Raw genomic sequence first — 24,996 nt, 5'->3', positions numbered from 1 at the left:
ATTCACCAAAAGATATCAAATAGTGAAAGCTTATAGAAGTACCTTTCTCTCTTGTAAGTAGAGCCACAAGAGAAGCCAGATCATAATGAGAAGGTTGCTTGGAGAATATGGAATTAGAATGAAGGGGTAGGTTATAACAGAATGTTAACAGGATCAGGCTCAGATGACCTGGTTCACCCATCTCCTCTTAGGAATGTGCTTGCCAAAAGTACCAGAAAACTCTATATAAAAGTCTTTGGCTAAAACCCTCTGTGTCCTCCAGGGATAACTCTGCCATTAGAACTGGAAATATTCAAAGTCCAATGGGTAGGATTTTCTTTCCCCTAGATTGTACTTGCATGAGTACCTTCCATGTTTGCCAAGGTGATTATATTCTGTCCTAAGCTTCTATAATTCTATTTTGATTGGTACATTTTCTTGTTAAATTCGAACACTATCAATCAGATCATAATCAAGTTTTTCTATTTAGTTAGGGAGCAATTTTTTTTTCTTTCAGGTCATTTTCCAAATTTATTCAGAGTCACTGAATAGACTGGCTGACTAAATCAATATAGGTTTCTTATTTTCTTGTTTTGGGGATTTGGGTTACTGAAAGATAGATATTTAGTGGTCGTTCACAGGTGCTGAGAAGACTGAGGTCAATTCCATGTTAGTTTCAATTAGCTAACCTCACTTTTCATTCAGTAAATATTTATTGGCCACTTACTATGGGCTAGGTCCTGGTCTAGAAATTGATGTTATATCAGTTAACAGGGCTGACAAAAGTAATTTATTAAGAATTTTATAGTCTAATGTTCATAAGTGAAATATAGTGTGAAAAGACATGTTTATATTTTCCAAGTGATATTGATGATGAAAATGTTTTAATATGAAATCAAACAACATGGTAGTAATCTGTATGATTACTAAGTATGTAATGAGCATCTAATAAATTCTTATTAATTTTTTAAAGAATAAAGGATATGCACGTGGGAAGTATTTGAAGGTACAACAGATAAAAGCAGGTTGAACTTTGCATAATACCAGGAGTGAAGGTCTTTAACTTAGGCAAAAGTGATTTGGTCAAAATTAGATTGGTTGCAGTGAAACTAAGTAAAAGTAATTTCTTTATTAAAAATGAATAAGCCTCCAAATGAGAGTTTCTCATACACTGTTGGTAGGAGAAGAAATTGGAACAACTATTTGTAAAGGTAATACTGGGAATATCTATAACCATTTTATATGAACATACTCAAGCAGTTTAACATATAGGAATTTATTCAAGGAATATACACATGTGCAAAGAAATAGAATCAAGAATATTTTTTACTGTTATATTTTTAACAGTGAGCAATTGAAAGAAACAAGTATTTATATATTGTTTAAAAATGTCATAGTATACTAATGTACATTTAAAAAATGACAGTAAATTATCTGTAATGGCATGAAAAGTTGTCCAAGATGCTTTGAGCTAAAACAAACAAACAAACAAACAAAAGTAAAATGAAAAACATCTTAATTAAAAAAAATCATTAACCCATTTCTAAACAAGACATACAATTGACCTAGTCAGAGTATCATTTTTTAAAAATCGCCAAACTCCCAAATTCTAGATTCATTGATTTTATTCTTCTTATTACTTTCACTTATTTTTGTTATTCCACACTAAATGCAGTTTATTACAGAAAAAATGGAATATGGGAGAAAAGAAAAATAAGAACATAACAATGAAATACCAACCATTCTAGCAATAGTAAATTGCTTTGTGAATATCTATTTAAATCCCTTCTGTTCACATAAATGCTCTTTTTAATCAAAATTAGGACTACACCTGCCTTTATTTAACCTGCTTTTACTTATTTAGCAATGAAAAACTGTCTGCAGAATAACTTCCCTTTCTTAAAAATAGCTTTTTACTACTAAATGTCTCAAAGTAAGAACTAAATGGGCTTAAAATTAATTATAAATTTTAAAAATGTAAATTCAATATAAATTTGTACTATTTAAATACAAATAATTATAAAAACAAATACATTGTTATAAATTGGGGTAGGTAACTCAGGTTCTTTCAGTTATTCTTGCTTATAGTCAAAACCCACATACAAATTATTTACGTGAAATAGCTGATCATACTGCATGCATTCTTTTATGCTAGGATAAATAAATTCACATTTTTTCAATAGTCTGGTAAGAATCTATTGCACAAACAAATATTTTCCTATTGGAATGTTACATTTTTTGATGATTCAGCTAAATTTATACTGTAACTATATACGTGAGTATGTTGTACCTCATAAAAATTTACATTAGTGTACTTGTGTAGTTGCCTGTGTAGGATTTATTGGTACCAATTGAATTTCTAGGTCAAAGAGTATGCACCTTTAAAATTTTGATAAATAGTCAAACTTGCCCTTCACACAGTGATTGAAATAATCTAAAGAATGTATGAGATTGCCTTGGATATCCACCTATATGAATAGGGGAAGTCAAAACTTGTAAAAAAAAAACATTAACTCCCTATCGCCAAGTCTAATATCCAAACCTGTTTCAAGGTATAATACTATAGACTTTTTAGTTTTAAATTGTTTGACTCTACTAGATCCCAAGATATTTAATGGATTATTGAGGAAAAATCCAAGAGTACTATAAAAATGTCATCATTTTATGTTGGCTTAAAACTATATTACACAAGTTTAGGAATTGTGAATATTTAATTTGCTCTGGATACTACAAAATGCAATTTTCTGCAGACTGGTGTGTTTTGGGTTTGTCTATGGATACCAGTTGTTTTTGTATACGTTGTCATTAATACAGACTGGTCTTGTTAATTTTGGTTTAATTGGGTCACCACTTCTGTTTCATTGGTTCATGAAATTTGATTACAGGGCAAGAAGGCAATGATGAAGTTCAGGAACTCCATGAACAATTCACAAAGAATGAATCTATATCAACTTCCACGCATTAACAGTTACATGATGCCTGTTCCTCCTCTACCTCCTCCCCGAGATGGAAAAGTCACAAGGGATAACAGATCTGAAACGTGGAGGAGGAGATTTCGTCCAATTACTGCTCCGAATGGCTTGGAACCTCTCTTTCCCAGGGTGATTATGGGATGAATTTTTCTTTTGTTAATTTAACACAAATTACTTTGCACAAAGTTTGATTTGTAGTTGAAGAATTTGGGGGGATCATACTTAAGATGCTTTGCATTAAGAAATGCAATGATTTGCTTCTTGTAATTTTTTTGGTATTAGGTTTTGAACCCAGAAGAGCTTTACTAATGAGTTACATCCCAGCCCCTTTTATTTTTATTTTTTTATTTTGAGACAGAGTCTCACTAAATGGCTGAAATTGGCCTTGAACTTGCTGTCCTCCTACCTCAGCCTTCCAAGTGCCTGGGATGACAGGTGTACAACAGTCCAGTGAGAAATGTAATGATTTTCATAAGTGTATTTGTAAGCTTCAGTGAATCTGAAACTAAAGATTTGGGTGGTTTTGTTGAGTGACTAATTCAGCATAATTGATGATAGAATTTATGATCTCAGTAAGTTTTGTGGTCAATTTTAGCTTGAATTTCCCCAAATTCCAAATTATTTATTTCCCTTAATTTGCTGATTTAAAGTATCTTAACATTTCATTTGTGAAAATTCAGGGACTTAAATATACCTGGAAAATGTGATATACCTTAACAAATTTTGTTTTTAACCCTTTAATGCTAAATTAGTGTGTAGTGCTGAGAAAGAAATTTCTCTTAGTGTTTTTTTTTTTTTTTTTTTTTTTTTTTTTTTAATATTGTAGTTTGGGGTACTCAATTCCTGAAAGTACTAGTAAAGAACAATTAAGTTTGTACAGATAAGGGCTAGTGAGAAGACAAAAAGTTCTCTCCATCTTCTTTATGTAAATATACAACCAGTATTAGTTACATATAATTTTTGTGTTTATTAGCAGATGGCTGGGTCAAATTTCACTGACTGAGCCTCAGGGAGGGAAATATCAACATGCACACAGACTATTCTGGCTCTTCAAAGTCATGCTTACTTTCAAGTGCCTTCTTGGCCCCATGTCCACATATCACTAGCAGCAGTTGTTCTCACCTCTGGCCTTCTCAGAAGACTGGGGTCTTCTTTCTTCTTGCTTGCTCGAATTTTCTCCATTCAACTTGATTTTATCAATTCTCTCCCTTTGCTACTGTCTTTGACAGATCCCTCTCATCCATGAAGACCACCCTTCATCTTGTGTCCTTGATCTTTGACTCTTCTGTGGCCCAGGGTATGCCTTCCTCCTCTCTAATTTGTTTTTTTAACCTTTAATATTAATCCCTGCTTCTCAACATTCCAGGCCTTACATAGGGTAATCAAATCCTTTCCTCACAGGCTGTAACCTTAGACTTCTGTTTTCTCATTTCTTTCTCTGCAAAGTTCACGGAAGAGTAATTCACTGTGTCTTAGTCTAACAATCAACTCCACCTTCTGACAACAAAGTTTGATTTCTTCCTCTCATGATCATCTCTGTTGGTCAGCTGCAGTTCTGAGACTCAGGTGAAGGGATAGCTCAGACTGAGGAGTCACTCTAGAATTCCACTGTCAAAGCAAGTCCTTAGCCAAGTCAAGCAGCCTTGGAATGAGAGCATCATCCTCTTGCAGAGAGGAGCGATGAGTATTGGAACTATAACAGCTTCTACCACATCTACTATTTTCCTTTCCTTTCTTACACTGTATGCTGGCATTGGTTTCCCCCAGGCCAATGAACATACTCCTTGAGGAATGTGACCCTCACTTAGCAAAAAAACAGTTACTTTCTTACCTTCTTCAAGTACTTGAGTGGCTACATTTTATTTTCTGATGTTGTATTACATGACTTGGATAAATTCTGCCTGGTCACACTTGAAAAAATTCAAGTTTTCTGGGTGCAGTGATGCATGCCTATAATCCCAGTGGCTGGGGAGGTGGAAGCAGCTTCAGCAACTTATCGAGGACCATAAGCAACTTAGCAAGACCCTATCTCAAAATAATAAATTTTAAAAAAGGGCTGGGGAGGTGGTTCAGTGGAGAAGTGCCCCTGGGTTCAATCCCCAGTACCAAAAATAAATAAATAAATAAATAAATAAATAAATAAATAAATAAACAAACAAACAAATAAATAAATTGTCCCATCTATATCTTATATATAAAAGTATTTAAATGCATTCTACTGTCATGTATAACTAATTAAAACAAAAAATTAAATTAGAATGTTTTAAAACTGTATGTGCAAGTTAAATAATAACCAAACACCCACATATACACCATTTTTTAATGAAGTAGAAATTTATTATCACATTAGTCTTAAGCTCCTATTTCCTGCCCCATCACATCCCCTACTCCTTCCTAGAATAACCACTACACTGACCTCTGTTTACTCTGTCTCTGCTTTTCTTTAATGTTCTGTCATTTCCGCACATGGCATGTCAGACATAAGCTCAAACTTAGCTTTGTAATAAAAGGACAATATTTCCAGGAGAAAATAAGCTGAAAAGAATCATTGAGTCAGAGCCTGGGTTTGGTAGGACGTGAGTGTGCCCTGCCTGGGAAACAAGGGCTGATCAGAATCAGGGTAACATTTCATTTGTGAAAATTCAGGGACTTAAATATACCTGGAAAATGTGAGGGCTTAGTGTGGGCCAGACACAGATGTCCAGCAAGAATGTGATCAGTGCTTGGCTTCTGGAGCTGGACACCAAAGAGGGAGAGCAACGATTTCTCTAGCTGATGGTCATAACGAGGGAAGCACAAACCAACATCTGAGCTCAGTTCCCTTGGGGGTCTGTGTTCAGGTTTGAAGCACAGCATGGGTCAGTAGGAATCTTGGCTCTGACAGACTTTATCCTGTCTCTCCAGTTACAGGTCTTCAGTCTCAGGTTGTTTTTTTTTTTGTTTGTTTTGTTTTGTTTCTAAACCTCTGGGTTCTGCCTTTGGAATTTCTATTATGGCAATGTTGAAACTGCGAGACTGGTGCTCTAATATTTTTAGCTTTTCTCTTCTGCCTACTTCATTATCCTTTTGTTTTACTTTCTGAGAGACTTCAATTTTATCTTCCATGCATTCTTCTGAGATTTTTTTTTCTGCTGCCCCATTTCAATTCTAAAAACTCTTATGTGTTCACTGAATGTTAATTTTAAAAAGTATCTTATTCTTGTTCTGTGAGATTTTAATTATTTGGTTATTTGTGGAGACAGGCTTTGTGGGCTAGTTTATATTCAGTTTTTGGAAAGGATAGGATTCTTAAATTTGGGGAGGAGGGTTCTCTAAACGTCTAAAAAATACATATTAATAGTGTTTTTCATATTTTTAAATCCTTAGATTTTTTTATCTGATTGCTCTCTCAGTTCCTGAGCTATAATGATAATCTGTTCACTATAACTATGAATTTGTCCATTTCACCTTGTAATTATGCCAATTTCTCTTTTGTAAATGTTTGGAATACCTCTTATATGCTTTCAAATGATTTAGGATTTTTTTTATCTTACTGTTGAAATGAATCCCATATCATTAAAAATAATCCTTTTTATCACTTTTGTCTTCTTAAAGACAAAATCCTTCTTAAGGCAGAAGGATTGCAAGTTCAAGGCCAGCATTAGCAACTTAGTGAGGCCCTAAACAACTTAGAAAGATCCTGTCTCAAAATAAAAAATAAAAATAAAAATAAAAATGGTCTGGGGATGTAGCTCAGTGGAAAGTACCCTTGGGTTCAGAACCCAGTACCAAAAAAACAAAACAAAAACCCTTCAGGATTTAAATATATTAATGCAGCATGTGGGTGGCTTCTGATAATCCAATCTGAGAATCTCTGTTCCATTGATGATTTTAGTCCCATTACATTTATTTTGTTTCATGGTGTATTTAGATTTACTTCCCCCATCTTAGTTCGCATTTATTCTTTATCTGGATTTTTCTTTGATAGTGGCATTTTTTGCTTTCATTTCCTCCTTGAAACTCTCCTCTCTTGTCTTCCAGCCACTCTGTTCTCATGGTTCTTTGCTATTACCTTTTAATTCTTGCCTTACTCCTTTAGAATCTTTCTTTAGGCCTAAGTGTGGCCATCAGCACAAGCATCAAACTTGACATTTGTTTTTCTATTCAGAATGTAGCCATTTATTTATATGGTTTCAATAGTTTTCCGTGTGTCTCCTGCATTTGTCTTTGGCCCCAGGTCCGTGAGGCAGGGGCAGAGAATTAATCTGTCCAGTGGGGAGAGTCATGCATTTTTATGTAAGTACATGAGCTTTTTTATTTAGATGTAGAAAAGAGTCATCTAAGGTGGGATGACTCTCATGGCTAACCTATGCATTAAAGTCATTCTTTCGTTCTGTGACTACTGCCAACCAAAAGTGTCCTTCAAATGCTCTTAAGAAGGAAGGGAAGAAAGAGGTAAAAGACAATGAAATATGGCTTGCACCATCCAGCAAGTTGTCTTCGTGCCCTGTTGCTTTGCCCTGTATTGTTCTAGCACCTTCAGAGCTTTATATAGCATTTGCAGGATCTATGATCCTAGTTAGATTGTGCCCTGAGGTTTAACTTTACTCACCTCTAGATTTTTTTGTTCCCCTCAGGATTGAGAGAGCCTGACCTTACTGGTAACCTACTCTATACAAAAGTCTAATAAAAATGTGGATGGATAGACCCCAAAATAGCTTCTATAAATGTGAGGATATAGGTTTTAAAATAAGAACTTTTATGATTGTGTGTCAATTAAAAATACTAATATCAAAACTTGTTTATATGCATATATATATATATATATATATATATATATATATATATATATATAAAGGCAAAAAACTTTTCTGAGAATATTAGTCTGGACCTTTCCTCATGTCTCATTGAAGTCTTTTTTCCACTTCCTTTCGCTAAATGAGCCCTGTGCAATTACAGGTGCCGGATGGATAGGTCCAGCTGCCCCTCACATTCAGCATTGTGACTACTTCAACCAACTTCTCCATTTAATTGCCTTATTTCTCTTAAGCACAACCTTTTCTCTAGTAATTTGGTCTCAAAATCTAGAACTTCTTCCCTCTACAACACACACAGCCAATTAATTGCTGAATCCTCTAGATCAGAGTTGTCCAACAGAAATTTAATGCAAGCCACATAAACAGTTTTTACTCACTGCATTGAAAAAGGTAAAGAGAAACATGAAATAATCTTAATAATATATTGTACTTGATAAGTGAAATATTTTAAGAAGTTAATTTACATTTTTATACTATGACTTTGAAATTCAAGGAGTATTTTAACTGACAGCACATCTCATTGAAGGAGCCACCTTTCAAATGCCCTTTAGCTAAATGGAGCAAATGACTGCTGCACAGCTTTAGATGTGACCTTTACAATGGCTCAAGTATTGATAAATACTTTTCCATTCTCATTGTTACATCTGTAGTTCAGGGGCTTACTAAAGAACTCTCAATGTAATTATCACAATGATCTATATACTTATGTCTTGCCTCTAAATCAACAAATAGCTGAGTTTTGCTCTTATTGATTATGAACAACACTATCCTCAGTGCTAAAGTTATCAATAAGCCTAAATCCTCGTTCTCAGAAAGATTGCAGTTGAGTAAGGGAGACAGAAATATATGCATCTAACCATGATACATTGTGATATGTTCCGTCATCATGTGGCACAATGAGAACACAGAGGAAGGAATATTAGTTCCGATAGAAGATTGGAGAATGCCTCAGAGGGTAGGTAGTATTTGAAATGGAGTTTGAGTAGGAAGTTAGCAGACAGAACTAAAGATCAGAGCATGAAGGTCAAGGAAGAGACCAGGTGTGGTGGCGCATGACTGTAATTCCAGCAGCTAGGGAGGCTGAGGCAGGAGGATGTTGAGTTCAAAGCTAGCCTTATCAACTTAGCAAGTCCCTATGCATTTCAGTGAAATCTTGTCTCTAAATAAAATATAAAAAAGATCTGAAAATGTGGCTAAGTGGTTAAATCCCTGGTACAAAAAAAAAGTCCAGAAGAGGAAAAATAAATGATCAACATGCCCTTTCAATTTTAGTAAATTTTTCATAATGATGCTAAATGAAATTTTCTAGAATGATGTGCTCCTCCCCTGCTTAAAACATTCACTAGCTGTCCTTTGCTAAAGAAAGCAGCTAGATTCCTCCTAGCTGTTTTAAAATACAGAAGGGGTGGGGGGCACGAGGAGTGTGTGTGTGTGTGTGTGTGTGTGTGTGTGTGAGAGAGAGAGAGAGAGAGAGAGAGAGAGAGAGAGAGAGAGAGAAAGATAGGTATTAATTTATGGTGAGACTATATAGATGAGGAGATGATTGCCATTGAAAAGACAGTTCCTTACTCTCACTTTCCAAGGTGCTGACACCCACGTGCTTTAGTCAAGTACCTGTTTGAACCCCTGTCCAGGCACTGTGTCCAACCAAGTTGGCAGATAAATTCATCAAAACCCTACACCATGCAGGGACACATAGAAAGCAGTAGTATAGATAAGGAAGCAGAGGGAGTAAGGAGGCAAATGTAGGCAAGAGCCTTTATTGTGATTTCTTTAAGAAGGAATGGACAAGACTATGTATACAGGCTTGGGTTTGGATGAATAATTTCAGTAAGCTCTGGGGTGTGGGGTCTCCCCGAGTTGTCTGTTACCTGGCCCTGGGTGATTATGGCAAAATATTGGCTCCAGTATGCCTGATAGGGGAAGTGGGGGTGGCAGATGTGGACGCTGGTTTGGTTAGTTTGCAAATGAAAGTCCTTTAATATCCCTAGAAAGTGCTTAACACTGGTGGGAAATCTTCCCTAGGTCACTAAGGGCCCAGATTCCAAAATGTCAGAATAAGAAGTCATGCTTAATCCATTGGCATTCAAGGTCTCTCGGATTCTGGCCTCTTCCCTGCCTTCTCCCCTACTGCTATCCAGGCCAGCCTGAATTACTCTCTGTTTTCAACTGCCATTCCCCACATTATGCATTTTTTGTTTTTTAACTTATGCTAGAAATTCACCCACTCTCAAATTTCTTATTTTTTCTCATTTGATTTCCTGCTGTCATGTGTTTGCTTTTTGTTAAGTCTTAATAAAATCTGAAATTTTATGTTTAATAATGACAATAATAGTTATACCTATAATTAGTAGGCCTTTAGATTATGGTAGGAATTTTGCTCAGTTTTTAACATAAATTTTTTATCTAATGCAAACAGTAAATCTAAGAAAGAATATCTCCATTTCAGAGATGAGGCAACTAAGGCAAAAACAGTTTAAATAACCTTCCTGAGGTCACAGAATTTATTATCAAAGGTTAAGCATACAGTTCAGCAAGCTGATATTTGTATTCCTTACATCCAAATTATATGGAACTCATTTAGGAGACTTTCCCCCTCAAATCTCTGAAGAAGTTAATTGTCATTTGTCAGACATTTCTTTCTCACAGAGAGCAGTTGGCTCTCTTACTGATATTTCTTTTCTTTCTTTCTTTTTTATTTTGGTACTGAGGACTGAACCCAAGGGTGCATTGCCACTGAGCCACATTCCCAGCCCTTTTCATTTGAGACAGGATCTCACTGAATTGCTTAGGGCCTCTAAGTTGCTGAGGCTGGTGGCTGGCTTTGAATTTGGGATCCTCCTGCCTCAGCCCACCCCAACCTCCCAGTCACTGGGATTACAAGTGTGCACCATGATGCCCAGCTTGATATTTATATTAGGAAGGCAAATATTATTTTTCTCATATTTTCTGTGAGTACCTGAAAGATGTGTAATCACATCCACCTTCCCAGACCCTCAAAGGCCTTTGCTCTCCAGTTTGTTTGTACATCATAAAATAATTCTACCTTTTCCTTTTCTAAAGGATATTGGTACTTCTCTGGCATCCCCTACTATAGATACTCATAGATACTCATGAACTTTTCTTGTTCCTAACTTCTGGATTTTGAAGGACATTGAGGATAGCCATTTGATTTTGCTTACATTTCATCCAGTGTATTTATTACCAGTATGTTCATAAATAGTTATTATTTTATTATCCATGTGAAAAATTAAACTCTTATCCTTTTCACCTTCAGCAAATATCTTGAAAATCAGGGATGACTTTCAGATATAGATCCTCTTTCTCCAACAATAAAACCTAACAAACCTAAGGCTTTGTTAGAAAAATTGCATATTCCTTTGAATCAATTTTAAAATCTTTTTTTCAGTTTCCATTATAGTCAGTGTATTATCTTGGCATTTTTTATTCTTGGTTTTTCTCACCAGTTGCTCCAGATTTGAGAGTGAGAAAGGAAAATAGCATCATTTCAATACATGATAACTCAACATACTTCATGGTAGGCTTGATTCATTTTGGACATTTTCTTTTAAACAATATTTTTGCTTAAAATTAACATTGTAGTTTAGTAACTGTACAATCAATCAGGACTTGAAAAACAGTTAAAAAGCCAACTGGTCAGACAGTGTTAGTACTGACCCTGTGAACAATGCCCTGGAGTAGAGGAGAGACCAAATACGGTTCTGGGTGCCACAGCAGTGGTTGGAGTTCAAGGGTGTTCAAGGGTGGACTCTTTACTAAGAAGGTCAGAGTCTCAGCCTTCCTTATCAAAAGAAAGAGCCAGCTTTTTTGTATCAGTCTTTTATCAAGGATGAGCCCCCAAAGTTGGTGTTTGAATGAACAGAACACTGGAAGTCAGTTTACACGTTCTGATTAGTACTGCGTTCCAACCTACTGTAGCTTTCTTTTTTTTTTTTTAATCAGCAAAGGAGAGAAGGTGGAATAACTCATTGTTTCATTTCTAGGTCCAGGTCCTCACTGGGGGCATTAAGATGGATAAGATGTCACCCTATCCCTCTGAGTAATGTAAGGAAATAGTTTTGATATCATGTGACTCATATAGTGATTGAGGTTTAGAAATAAAAAAACAGGTTGATACTGTTTGGGCCACTACAATCAGGTTGCCTACTGGACCTTTAAATGTAAAACAAGAAACTGCAATCATCAAGGGATAGCAAGGGCTAGAAAATGGAAGACATTTTATGTTTGAGGAATGTTGGAATTTATTATGCAGATATAGGGAATTGTTAAAGAACTTTAAGCAGGAGAGTCACATGATTTATTGAGGGACAATAGATCCAATATCCAACAGAGGGTGGATATTTGAGGGATATGTGATTGGAGTGGGGAGACTATCAGTAGGGTAACCATATATTCCAGTGTTCCTGAAACAATTCAGATTTCTGCCTGTTTTTTCCCTCAAGCATAATAATCAGTCACTGTGTACCACTTTGCTTTTTTGTTTTTGTGTGGGCAGAGTGGTACTGGGGATGGAACTGAGGGGCACTCAACCACTGAGCCACATCCCCAGCCCTGTTTTATTTATTTATTTATTTATTTATTTATGTGTGTGTGTGTGTGTGTTTTATTTAGAGACAGGGTTTTGCCAAGTTGTTTAGTACCTTGGTTTTGCTGAGGCTGGCTTTGAACTCTCAATCCTCCTGCCTCAGCCTCCCTGAGCCTCTGGGATTACAGGTGTGCACCACTGTATCTGGCCCTGTGTTTCACTTTGGATGACACATTCAATGGACCCTACTACTTAAAAGTCTACTGCAGTGGCCTAAGATTTTATGTTCCAGGTTCACTGGGCTTGTTTAAGTGGGTGGAGAAGAGTTGTTGCCCAGTACTCTCAATTACAACAGGTACTTTAACACCAATACAGTCTCTTCTTATATACTTCACACAGCCAGGACAGGGATAAAAGAGATTACAGTTATAGCTTAGTACATCAATCAAATGCTAAATATCGCAAATATGTAATGGCTGACTGGTGAACCATTCCATGGACCTGTGATTTGTCACACTGCACTTGCCTCAGAAATTTGAAAGGAAATAAAAGGAAAGTCATAATCAACTGGTGAATGAAGTAAGAAAGATAAGCTTTGGTTGTGCAGGGCTATGAGACCTTGCTCCTTGAAATGGAACTGGATTTTCATGAAAGGTTTTGGTACTTATTTGAGGACAGCAGGAAAGGCCATGTAACCTTGTTAAAGTTTCATCAGTCTCTGGGGGGTTATTATAACCTTGGAAGATGGTAAATACAGAGGCAATTTAGTCAATTAAAAGGGACAATGGTTTGTTTCCTAGTATATGTACTAAATCATAAGCTGTGGCTTGGGCCTCCTGTTAGAACACAGAAAAGTTTACTCGGTGACAATAATTGGAGAATATTTTTTTAAAAGAGGATGAAGTAACTAGACCCAAGAGGACAGAGATGTTGCTATCAGAAATATACTTCAGCAGAAAAAAATTATGAATAAGAAGGAATAAAAGCATGAAAGGCTGCCATTTATTTCATTTTTAAAAGTCTCTCCCTCCAGTTTCTCATTTCTTAGGTAAGAAGCAGGCCTTCCTCTCACTCTAATGCCACTATAACCTTGTATTTATAGTGTGCTTATCTCCCAGAAGCTCGGAGGAGCTCTCTCTAAATTCATGCCATTTCAGAAAGTATTGCTTAACAGAAAAGGGATGCTATTATTTAATCAGTCACTTCATTAAATGTTGTAGCGGGAGCTTGAGGAGTGGATTTGCCATAAGTGTGCTGATTGTGTGGTGGGCTGCACACATGCAGGTCACAGTATCGACATCCCCTGCCCACCCCCAACCCAGCTGCTTGGGAAGCGGAAACATGGGATTATGATTTTGCAAGTAGGAGCCGGGCTTGCCATCATGCCTCTGCTTTTGACTGGGAATCAGGGAACTGCTTCTGATCTGCAAAGCATTATATCCAGTTTGCCCATTTGCCTTCATGACTTTTGATGTCCCTGAAATATTTCTGTTGATTATCTCTCTATATGGGAGCTCTGTATAAGCACAGGCAAGACAATTTGCCTGAACAGTTTTCAACCTCGGACTTTCCCCCAACATTTATTCTTCTCAGACCGTCATTTGCAGAATTTCTTTTCATCAGATTTATTTTTCTCTGGTTTTTGCTTCAGAGAAATAGAATTGAACAGAAAAATGTTCTCCGAGGTAGAAGTGCTGATGGCTTTGGGAATGGAAATATTTCAGTAGTTCTTTCAGAAAGGTTTTGTTGCAGCTTAGTTATTCTTAAAAAAAAAAAATGCTTCCCATATATACCTAATTTAATGAGTTCAAACTCAGATAATTGCCTTGCATCTGCTGAAAGTATGTCTCACCAAATTTTCTGTTTAACTAAAAATTTATTTTATACTTTTCATTTAGCTAAATGTTTATTTCAGAAAAGTGAGAAAGCCTGGCCCATGCACAATTAGAGACCTATTCTGTTCTTACTAAGCCATCTCAGTCTCAGCCCTCTCATCCATTCCTATTTGTCTCCCTTTCTGCCTTCTCCTTTTAGAGGTTAGGCAGACACCATGTACGTTCACGCTCATGAACACACCTCAGAATATTATATAGGAAGGAATGCCTAGGACATTTCAAAAATCTCTGGCATGTACATTAATTGCATATTTTATAAAGAATTTAAATTGATTGCCTTATTCAATAGTTTTATGAGGTAATTTAAAAAATTTGTTGGAAATATTGTTTTGATATTAAGGCTAATACTAGTAATGTTATTTTTTCATGGAACTGTATGCCCCTGTGAGAGTGGCTAATCCCAGCCACAGAAAGTATGAGATGCCTAATCCTCAGTGACCACAGAAGGAATCAACCTGAGCATGCCCCTCTCAGATGGTTAAAACCCAGAAATGATGTGTTGTCACTGCCCAGTTGTAAGATAGATTCAATTATAAGCACTATTGCTAAATCCTAATCAATGTCAATTTGGATTAGGGCAAAATGATGGCATCAATATTTATTCATTTGTTTGAACTTTTAACAATTAGTTAAAAAAATCAAAAGTGATCTCCTCTTAGCATCCTTGACATATTTACTATATATAATACATATGCAAACATACAATAATAAAATGACAAATTTTGTCCAAATTCCCAGTGTTTACAAAATGTAAAGGCAAAATCATATTTGATAGTTGTTTAGAGGGATTTGTTTTGTAATGGGCTTGACTTTCTGTGCACTGAATGAATTGACACTTTACTAGGTACATAAAACTAGCCTTTTCTGTTCTTCATATTATAATGCCATGTGAAAAAAAGAACTGATTAGAAAGTAATTAGTTAATAAGCCTCTTTTCTGTTTATTCTAGGTTTCAGGAAGGATTCATAAAACATCACTGCATAGTAATGCAGCTATTACAATGATCTATTTGGGGAAAAATGTGCACCTAGCTTATGACAACCAAGATTTCCGAGATGAAATAAAAATTTATCAACAGCACTGTGGTGGGGAAAACCTTTGTGTCTACAAAGGCAAACTATTTGAAAATGGTACGCATGAAACGTGCATATTTTAATTGCTTGAGGTTGATGTTATAGATAAGCTGTTGTTGATATAATATCAAAATGACTTCAATCACTTTATGAAATTATGCATATCCAGGGACTTATAAACCAGCTGCCTAAAAGTAAATCTAGATTTACTGCTTCATGATTGAAACTGAAGCAGCAATTACTCCTGCAGATTGTGGAAGAAGGAATTTGAAGTGATTTAACCCGGTAACAGATTAATTTTGGGATAGAGATGTATGATCATTAAAATGTTGCACGAATAAGCTGTGCCCCAAATTATAAGTTAACTATTTGGCTTGCCATAGTGAATTATATCGTACATTATTCTAAGAGAAAAATAACAGATTGGCAATTTGTTCTTTAGAGGTGTGTTGAGATAAAATCACAAATCCAATAAACTTCAGGGTGAATCACACCTAAATAACTTGGTGGAAAATTTGGCTAAATGGCTTCTTAGTAAATTTCTGTTTTCATCTGGTCATAAATTCATGTTTATCAGAATATGATAATTTTTATATCCTGGATTTCACATGTTGTACTGTAGTGTTTTTCTTCAGTATTTGGTTTAGTGAAGAAACAATGAAAAAGAAAATTGTTTACAGGATTGTATCTGTTAATTTTTGCTTAAGAAACTCTGTTAAGATTGTAATACTATTTTTACTAATTAAAGCGACTATTTATATTTGCAGGGTCTTGTCAGAGACTTAGGAATTTTGGGAGTGCAGGACAAACATAGGAATTTTACTTTTGGCTTTTCTGATTTCTCTCATACAATCAAAAGGAAATTGATGGAATTAATGAAAAAATTCAAACTCTTAAAGATATAACTACATATTTAGGAAATGCATGTTTTAAACTTCCCAAATAAACAAGACTAAACGCTTGCATGTTAATTTTGACTTAAAATGTAATATGATGCTCAATTATGCCAGAAACTGTTTTTCTCATTTTGCATATTTGGTGGAAATGTAATTTACATAGACTCATTTTGTCATAGCCTTCCAGAGTTCATTCACTCCATCTATAGATGAGGAAAATAGGAGGTGCTCCAAGTTGACTCCCCAAGGTTCCACATCCAGTTCTGTACAGTCAAAAGCAGGGCCCTGACCCTGCCTAGGTGCAAGACCTGGGTCAGTTCTACACTACTTTAGTTAGCTGTATCAGTAACAGTAAGTTTCCTATAATTTCATAATATGAGGGACTTGAAACTCTGAATGAGTTTGGCATAGATGCATACATTTAGTTTTTTAAGTATAACTTTCAGCTATTAATTTAGGGAAATTACTGAAATTAGCTATAATCTAAAGTTAGAAATTACAGCAAGAACATTTTCCTGGGTCCTAGATTACACTTTATTCAATAAAATTTATACATAATACCTATTTGACTGCTGGATAATGTGGTAGATATAAATGGAAAAAAATGAGTGTTGGCTGAACAGCTTTCTGGTATTCTCTATGAGGGTACAGAATCAGTTTACATGAGGAGAGGGTGTTACCCAACTCAGTATTATTTGGCATGCATATTGATACTGGAACTTTTTGTTATGGCATTGGACAGTCTTTAATAATAGGAAGGAATTGTGGACTCTAATAATTGAATCTTGTCCATGTAATACTTTGTATCAGCTTGCCTTTGATTGCCAGGAAAGTAATTGTTCAAATTGAAAAGTTGGGTAGTTTAGAGTTGTCTTGAGGTTCAGCAATCTTAGCAGTTTAGTTGGACTGAAAATAATCTGCCCTTTTTACAAATCGAAGCTATGCATGAATCTGTCAAATGTGAATACATTTTTAGATATTTCTGTTAAAAAATAAAGGCCTTTAGCATATGCTTAGAGCAGTAAACTCATTAAAATAGGGCATTTTGTTAATTTGTCTTGCTTTTCTATTAAAAATAACAGTAAAATTCTTTAGGAATGCAGCAAGTACATCTTTTATCCTCAAAGTAATTCATTATGCCTCTTGTAGTTAGATTTTAGACTCCAAATCACAAGCTGATTGCCTATTATATCACCTATGCAGTCACAATAACTTTTGCTACTTGTAAATGCTACAGTTTCTTCACAGAAATTTTTACTTGCCGCATTTATCTTTTTGAATAAAACCAACCTTGGCCTCATGGGTTCATGTGAAGGCAATGAATAAAGTCCCCCCCCCCTTTTTTTTTTTGCTCTCTTCCTTTTGTGCCCCATTTCCTTGTATTTTCATAACGTGATCCCATTTCACTCATTTGTGAGTCCTCATTCCCTGGCAAACAGCTCTTCGGCTGTCCCCCACACAATTTTGTCTTGTGCTGTTTCCTTTGTTAGTGATGCACTATCCTTCCTTCTTTTTAACTTAAAATTTCAACCATTTTTAAGACTTAGGTTGAGCCTTTGAACCTTTCTCAGGGGACTTCCACTCTGCTCTACCCCAGTGGCCCATGGCTCTTGATACTCAAAACTGAAGCATTGTTTTTTTCTTTTTTATTCATTGACTATCTGTTTCTTTTTCCTTGACGTGTTATCATGTATGGATCTTTTTAAAGATTTTTTTAGATTTCAAGGTATAAATTAAATGCCTTGCAATTTGTTCTTCGTAAGCATGCCACTCAATAGTTTTTAGAAATTTGGATAAGTACTGCAGCCATTATTATAAGCTAATTTTAGAACATCATCATGTCAGAAAGTCCCTGGGTGCTCATGGGCAGTGAGTCCTTACTCTCATAGTCAGCCCCCTGCAACCACGGATCTGCTTTCTGTCTCTACAAATTTTTCTTTCTGCAAATGACTTCTGGATATTTTATATAAATGTAATCATGCAATAGGTAATATTTTGTGTCTTGTTTCTCTCACTTTGCATACCATTTTTAAGAGACATGCATTTATTTTTAGTATAGTGACGTGTACAATTTTGAATTTTGGAGCATTTAGGATTTTAGATTTCCAGATTAGGGATTCTCAGACATTTAAAATCTCTGCAAATATTTCAAAATGCAAAAAATTCTGAAATCTGAAACACTTCTTGTCCCAAAGCATTTCAGATGAGGGATTTTTCACCTGGATGTGCCAGTAGTTATGCTCATTGTATAGCCGACTATATGCTACCACATGGACATATCATAGTTTCTGTGCAATCACCAGTTAAAGGGTATTTGTATTGTTTCCATTTGGGGGCTATTAAAAATAATGCTGTTATGGACATATAAAGATTTTAAATATGCACATATTGTGATTCTTGATTGGATTTGTAGGAGTGGCTATTATTGCTTTTATATATTTTTCTGATTATGGGTCCTTTTCCTGTTTTTTTTACAAGTCTGTTGGTTTTTGTTGGAACAAAAGATATTTTAGATTGTATATTATAGGTACTGCAAATTTTAAGAATTCTATTTTTATTTTTTAGTTTGGTCTCAAAGGTGTCTCTGATTTCATTAATGATTGGTAAGAGGTTAGACTCAAACACCTTGAGTTAGTATACCCTCTCCCTTCTGCTAGGAGATCTGTTGGTAGGGGTGTTAGTTTCCTAAGACTGATTGTAGCTGTCTCTCAGATTGTGGCTTATGACAATAGAATTTATTCTCTTACAAGTCTGTAGACCAGAAATCCCAAATGAAGGTATTAGCAAGTTCTTGCTCCCTGACAAGCTCTGGGGAAGAAAGATTTGGTGGCTTCTGGTAATTCTTGGCCCTCCTTTGTCACATGTAGCTCTGTCTCCAATCTCTGTTTCTGTCTTGACATGGCCTTCTTTGTACATCTCTGCATGTGTACTCTTTGTACCCTTTTCTTTCTATAAGGATGTCAGTCATCGGATTTTGGGCAAAACCGAAAGCCAGGATTATCTCATCTCACTCCTTCACTAATTTTATCTATGAAGACCTGATTTCCAAATAATATCACATCTTGAGGTTCTGAGTGGTTTTCAATTTCAGTGGCTCAGGAGGACATTCAAGTTCCAGTACTTTCCAAGTCTGTTCCAACTTTTATTTCCACCAGTCTCTATTTCTTCTCTGCATAAGTTAAGCTCCAAGTAGGCTGAGAATGAATGAATAGGTCAGGTCCACTCGGACCCGTGCGCCTTCCAGTTCGCTGGTGATATGGGAGAGCTTATTGAATACTTCTAAGACTGCCTTATGGCCTGTATCTCCCTGCTAAATTTCTGGTTGGTCCACTGGCGTGTTGCTATTCCTAATTAGAACTCCAATCTCAGGGAACCTCTGACCTTCCCTGTTAGCTTGCCTCCGAGACAGCTACTTATTACTGGTAGTGCCACAGGCCAAGAGATTTTCCCTCTTTGGCTCCATATCAAGGCAGCCCCCACTGACAGGGAAACTGCTGGTTATTTATGTGCTGCCCTCCCCAATTAGAGCTACTGTGATGAAACAGTGGCAGGAGTGGGGATGAGAGCAGCCCCAGGCAACATGCCTCCGATTCTCTGCTGTTTCTACCTCAAGTTCAGTGATTTTTTTTATGAATGAGTGCTGCTCAGTTGGTTTTAAGACTCTGGTTCATTTCCAGAGACAAATTTTTAAGGGGAGAGGATTTGGTGAGCTCACTTTAGAAGCGTGGTACATTAATTTTGTCTCTCCTGCTGAATTATAACTTTTGGAGGAGATGACCACATTTGATATTTTCATTTTTAATATTTTTGCTTTCTTTCAGTGCCTATTACAGCACTATCCACTGTTGATAAATAATGAATAACTAAATTTTGCAAGTATTATAAAGTGCTTTCTAATATTGTACATTACATCATCTTTAAGTCTGCTCTGCAAAGTGGGTAAACTGAGATCTCCATCACCCCAACCATTCCCATTTTATAGGTGAAAATTCTGAAACCAAAGTTATATAACTTCCCCCTGAGGACATCCAAGTAGTAAGTGAAGAACTGGGACATGGACCAAAACTTTGTGATTTCTGGTATGAACCAAGTCAGCATTGGGAGATGTCACTATAATTTCAATTATAAAATTATAAAATAAATACAAAAGAGTAAAAGCAAATGGTGTCGGTTCTTCCTCAATAAATTTTGGGAAAAAAAAGAACAAAATGGAATAACAGCTGGGTGTGCTCTCCAGCTGCATGAGCATCAAGTGGAGGGACGGTCCAGAAGGGATTTCCTGCACCAGTTCTCAGCATATTCCTGAGCATACATATTTTCTTCCTGCACTGGGTACTTGAAGAGTTACGCGCACAGGCTGCAGCAGAATGGATTCTGTTACACGAATGTGGGGGTCAAGTTTCTGTAATGAAAGCAATCAAATTCACTTTCTAGTCACCACTTAAGGAGTTTACTTATTATTAAAACAAATGGATTTTTAAACCTATTGTGTTTTAGCTTCCCAGCATGCTAACTTTTTCAGTTTCCCCCCTAGTTTATTTAATCTCACATCAAAAATACTTATATGTAAATGGCAGAATTACTTTTTCAATAGTTTTTTTTTTTTTTTTTTTTTTTTAGGACAAGGTGCATCTGACTTAGAAATATTTTAGGAGTATAATGTGCTACACTCACAGCTTTTCTAGGTGACTGTGAAGGATGTTGGTCAAATAATGATTCATTAATTATTTTGGGAGTCCTCCCTTATACTTATTCTTGGATGTAGAGAAACCAAGATGAGCAATACTAGCTTTAGTTCTCATGGTTTTTTACAAACATACAAGCATGCATCTGGATCAGGGTTCTCAAAGTGGGGTCCCACGAACCAGCAGCGTCCGGGTTGACTGGAAACTTGTTAGAAATGCTGACTAAGAAACTCTGGGGTAAATATCAGCAGTCTGTGTTTTAATAAGTCTTCTAGGTGATTCTGGCCCATATTCAAGTTTGAAAACCTCTGTTGTTCATGAGAAGCAGGATTGGAAAGAATAAGGTCTGTAAGTCTTGAAGTTTAGGGTCTCTTGAGTGGGATCTTTGTCAAAGAGAATTACAAAAATTTGGATGATTAAAGACTATTAATCACAGCCATTGGTTTCTAATTAATTGGTAGGATGTTTCAGTGAGTGGGTGGGTGAGAATAAATTAGTCTCAAATTCAAATAGAATTGAGTATGACTTGGAGATGGAATAACTCTGCGTCATTCACATATGTATTAGGATAGTTAAGGTCACAACTAAAAATGTGAACTTTTAAAAAATCTTACTGACCTCACAGTATTCTTTTGTCATTATGTACTTTATCAAGAGCATTTGTGCATGTTGCTGCACACGTATCATCTCGACAACTCTGGAGGCTAAGGCACAATGATCGCAAGTTTGAGGCTAGCATGGACGAATTATGGAGACTCTGTCTCAAAATAAAAATAAAAGGGTTGGAGATTAGCTCAGTGACAGAATGGCCCTGAATTCAGTCCCTGGCCTGGAAGGGGGAGGGATGGCAAATAACAAGAGACAGGGGTGGACTCTGTGGAGATGTTTATCTTTAATCACTAACTCTCCAACTTACTGTATGATAGTGAATAAATTACAGAACTCTTCTAAGCTTCAATTTCCTCATCTAGAAATAGCAATAGAAATATTCCCACTTCTTGTGATTGTTGAGAAATAGCAAAACTAAGATAATCAGGCATAGTGCTAGAATATAAGAAGTGCTCATATAATGTTAGATATTATTGTATATCAAGGAGTTGTATAAGGTATTGAGCATCTATTACAAAATGTGTTTTTATGATTTAAGTTGTCCTAGAATTAAAACATGATTTATTGCACAATGTATTTGCCTAAAGAAAAATGTTGGTTCATGGTTGCTTTCACTAATGCATTTCTTTTTTTTTTTTTTTTTTATTCCAGAGACCTTTCAGTTTATTTCCAAAAGGCACCATGGTTTTCCCTTCAGCCTCACCTTTTTCCTGAATGGTTTGCAGGTGAACAGGTTAAGCTCCTGTTGTGAATTCAAGCACCGAAAAGGTTCCAGACTTGGAGGCAGACGAGGCTACTTTGGGTTTGTGTGCGTGGAGAGAGCATCTCCTTGCTACAAGTATGGAAACACATTTCCTGCGGTAGAGGGCTGGCTTTGCTGAAGTTTTCTTCTTATGTGTTTATTAATGCATTTCTTTATACGATTTTAAAAGCAAAACCAGTGTATATGAGCCCAAAATATCTACGTTAAAGGCTATTTACTACATCACTGAAGGTTTATATTTGGAATTAAAAATATAAGATTTATAGATGATTATGTAATAGAGATAAAAGGTGCTAGTATTTTAAGTCATCTTACTTTTTTTTCTTTTTCCTCAAACTGCCTGAAATTCTGTTTCTGATAGAAAAGAGAGGACAGTTTTTTTTAATTTTTTTTTTTTACTTTATTTTTTGATGTTAGTAACTGGTCTAGGATTAAAACCCCAAACACATGCCTTGTACCAAGCATCAGTCCTATGTGACTGAATATTAAAGGTTAAGCATATTAGGGGTGTGCTTGCATTATGATGTGGCCCAATTTGCCTTCTCATTATCTTCATTTCAATCTTATAACAAAATGCATGATGAAAGGTTAGTTTTAGCTGTTGTTTATCAGCTTTCATGTTGGACATTCTCTTTGAAATTGGGAGTTTTGCCTTTGGGCTTTCATTTTTTTTTCTGAAAATATTCATGGGGAATTGACTAGATGCCAAACTAGAACACAAGAGTGAACCAACCAAGTGACATGCTATCATAGAAGTTATTCTAGCAGGAGAAGGGAAAACAACATACTAATACACTAATAATCATGTCACATGGTATTAAGCAGGATAAACACAAAACATGAGAAGGGAATTACCAAGAGAAAGGGGCACAAGGGTCATGGGATAAGGAGTTGTCTTAAGTGAGGTAGTCAGGAAACACCTCTTTGATGGTTTTTGAGCAGAAACTAGAAAAAAGTTCTCTTCCTCCTGATAGCTTTTTAGAGAGGAAAAACATGCAGAAGGCATGAAGGAGAAGCATACTTGGAGTATGTGTGTCTCAGATTATGTGACCAGAGCCAAAATAAGGAATGGAACAGTGATAGAAGGTGAGGTCAGAGGGACAGTGGGACCAAACCATGTAGAAGTTCTAAAGTCATAAAGAGTGACTATCATTCAGAGGAGGATGAGAAACCTGCAAGGTTGTGAGCAACTAGCCCAATCCGACAGGAAATCCTATGGGAAAAATAAACCACTAGAGTGGGGAAAATCTTGGAAATTTTTATTTCAGGAAAGAGATATTGGTGGAAAGAGTTTGAAGTGATTGGATTCCATATATGTTTTAAAGGTAGAGCTTACAGAGTTTATTGACGGATAGATTCAGGGCATGACATAAAGAGTAGAATCAAAGTTGACTAAAAAGTTTTTGGCCTAAATAGCTAGAAAGATGTCCTATGAACATGTACTTAAGATAGGTTTGTGAAAGAAGCAGGCTCAGAGATCAAATGAAGGGGTTTTGGTTTTGGACCACAGTGAGTATGAGACATCTGAGACACTGTAAGTTACTATGTTCACTAGGCAGGTGGATGTATGAATCTGGGCTCAGGTAGAGGGTCTTGGCTTGATATCTAAATTTGAGAAAGGTTTGTATGTAGAAAGCACGGCACTGAAAGTCATGGAATGGAGTGAGATTTCTTAAGAAAGGATACACATAGAGAAAATGTTGGAGAATAAGCTGCACATCGTTAAAATTCAGAGGTGGGGGAAATCAAGAGGCACCAGTCTGACAAGGATGGTCAGTGTTCAGAAAGAGAACTCAGACTAATATTTTGGAAATGAACAGATGTTTGAAGAAGGGAATGCTTAATGGACTGAAATATGTGGGTAGATTAAGTAAAATGAAAACTAGAAATTGGACATTGACTTGGGGATGTGTTTGTTTTTGGTGATCTTGAGACAATTTATAGTGAAGTGGTAGGGATGTAGGCTCAATTAGAGTGGGATATAGAGCAATTGGGGAAGAACTAAGGTCCGAGGTTATAGACATATTTTTAAAAGAGTTTCCTTTAAAAATGGTAATTTGGTGGTAACCAGGTGAGGGAATATAGGGTTCAAAGGAACATTTTATTTTTTAAGAGGTGATACCATAACATGTCTTTATACTAATGGATATGATTGATACTCTAGAGAAGGAAAAATAGATGAAACATGACATGAAGGGGAAAATTGCTAGCACTTTGTGCTTAAGTAGACTAGAGAAGATAGGATCTAGGGCTCACATGGGGTTGTAAACCCTAAGAAGAGAAAGGTCCTTCTTCTATAGCATCAATAGGAACATTGGCATATAGGGGAGAGAGAAAGGTAAGATGGGGGATTATGAAGACCAACTAAAAGTCATCTGCTAATTGTTTCTACTTTCTAAAATACGAAATACATTTATTAGCTGAAGTTGAGGAGGAGGGGTTGGAAATTTTAGGAGAGGGAACAGGTCTGAAAAAGATCATCCAGAGAGCAGGAGAATTGAATGGCCTAGAGCAAAATTGCGGTGCCCAAGTGTACTTAGGGCCCAACAGAATTGCCTTCCAGTTATAATTCACTAAGCTCTCTTCTTATTTGGGGGCAAGTCGTTTAACACATCTCTATTTAACTTCCAGGAAAACTAATGAGCTATGATCATCCTCGTGCAAACACATTGCATTCTTTGGGATGTGTACCCATCAAATCTGTACATTTTTAGCTCTGAGCACTTTATAGGAGGTGTGTGTACCACAACCTGACTGATGACATCTGCTGTTCTATTCAACA

At 36.1% G+C, this 24,996-nt stretch overlaps 1 protein-coding gene across 4 annotated transcripts in view; it reads left to right on the top strand.

The window, feature by feature from the left end:
* Positions 1-24,996, top strand: part of Erich3 (glutamate rich 3) — a 102,964-nt gene that overhangs the window by 39,165 nt on the left and 38,803 nt on the right. For all 4 annotated transcript variants that reach the window (XM_048814080.1, XM_048814081.1, XM_048814082.1 and 1 more), the window contains 3 exons: positions 2,865-3,080; positions 15,138-15,318; positions 22,103-22,289. In XM_048814080.1, the coding sequence (XP_048670037.1) occupies positions 2,865-3,080; positions 15,138-15,318; positions 22,103-22,289 (584 nt within the window). The remainder of the gene's footprint in view (positions 1-2,864; positions 3,081-15,137; positions 15,319-22,102; positions 22,290-24,996) is intronic.

The sequence above is a fragment of the Marmota marmota genome, unplaced genomic scaffold (genome assembly GCF_001458135.2).
Source record: "Marmota marmota marmota unplaced genomic scaffold, marMar, whole genome shotgun sequence".
Taxonomy (NCBI): domain Eukaryota; kingdom Metazoa; phylum Chordata; class Mammalia; order Rodentia; family Sciuridae; genus Marmota; species Marmota marmota.
This window is presented reverse-complemented; position numbering and strand designations above follow the sequence as displayed.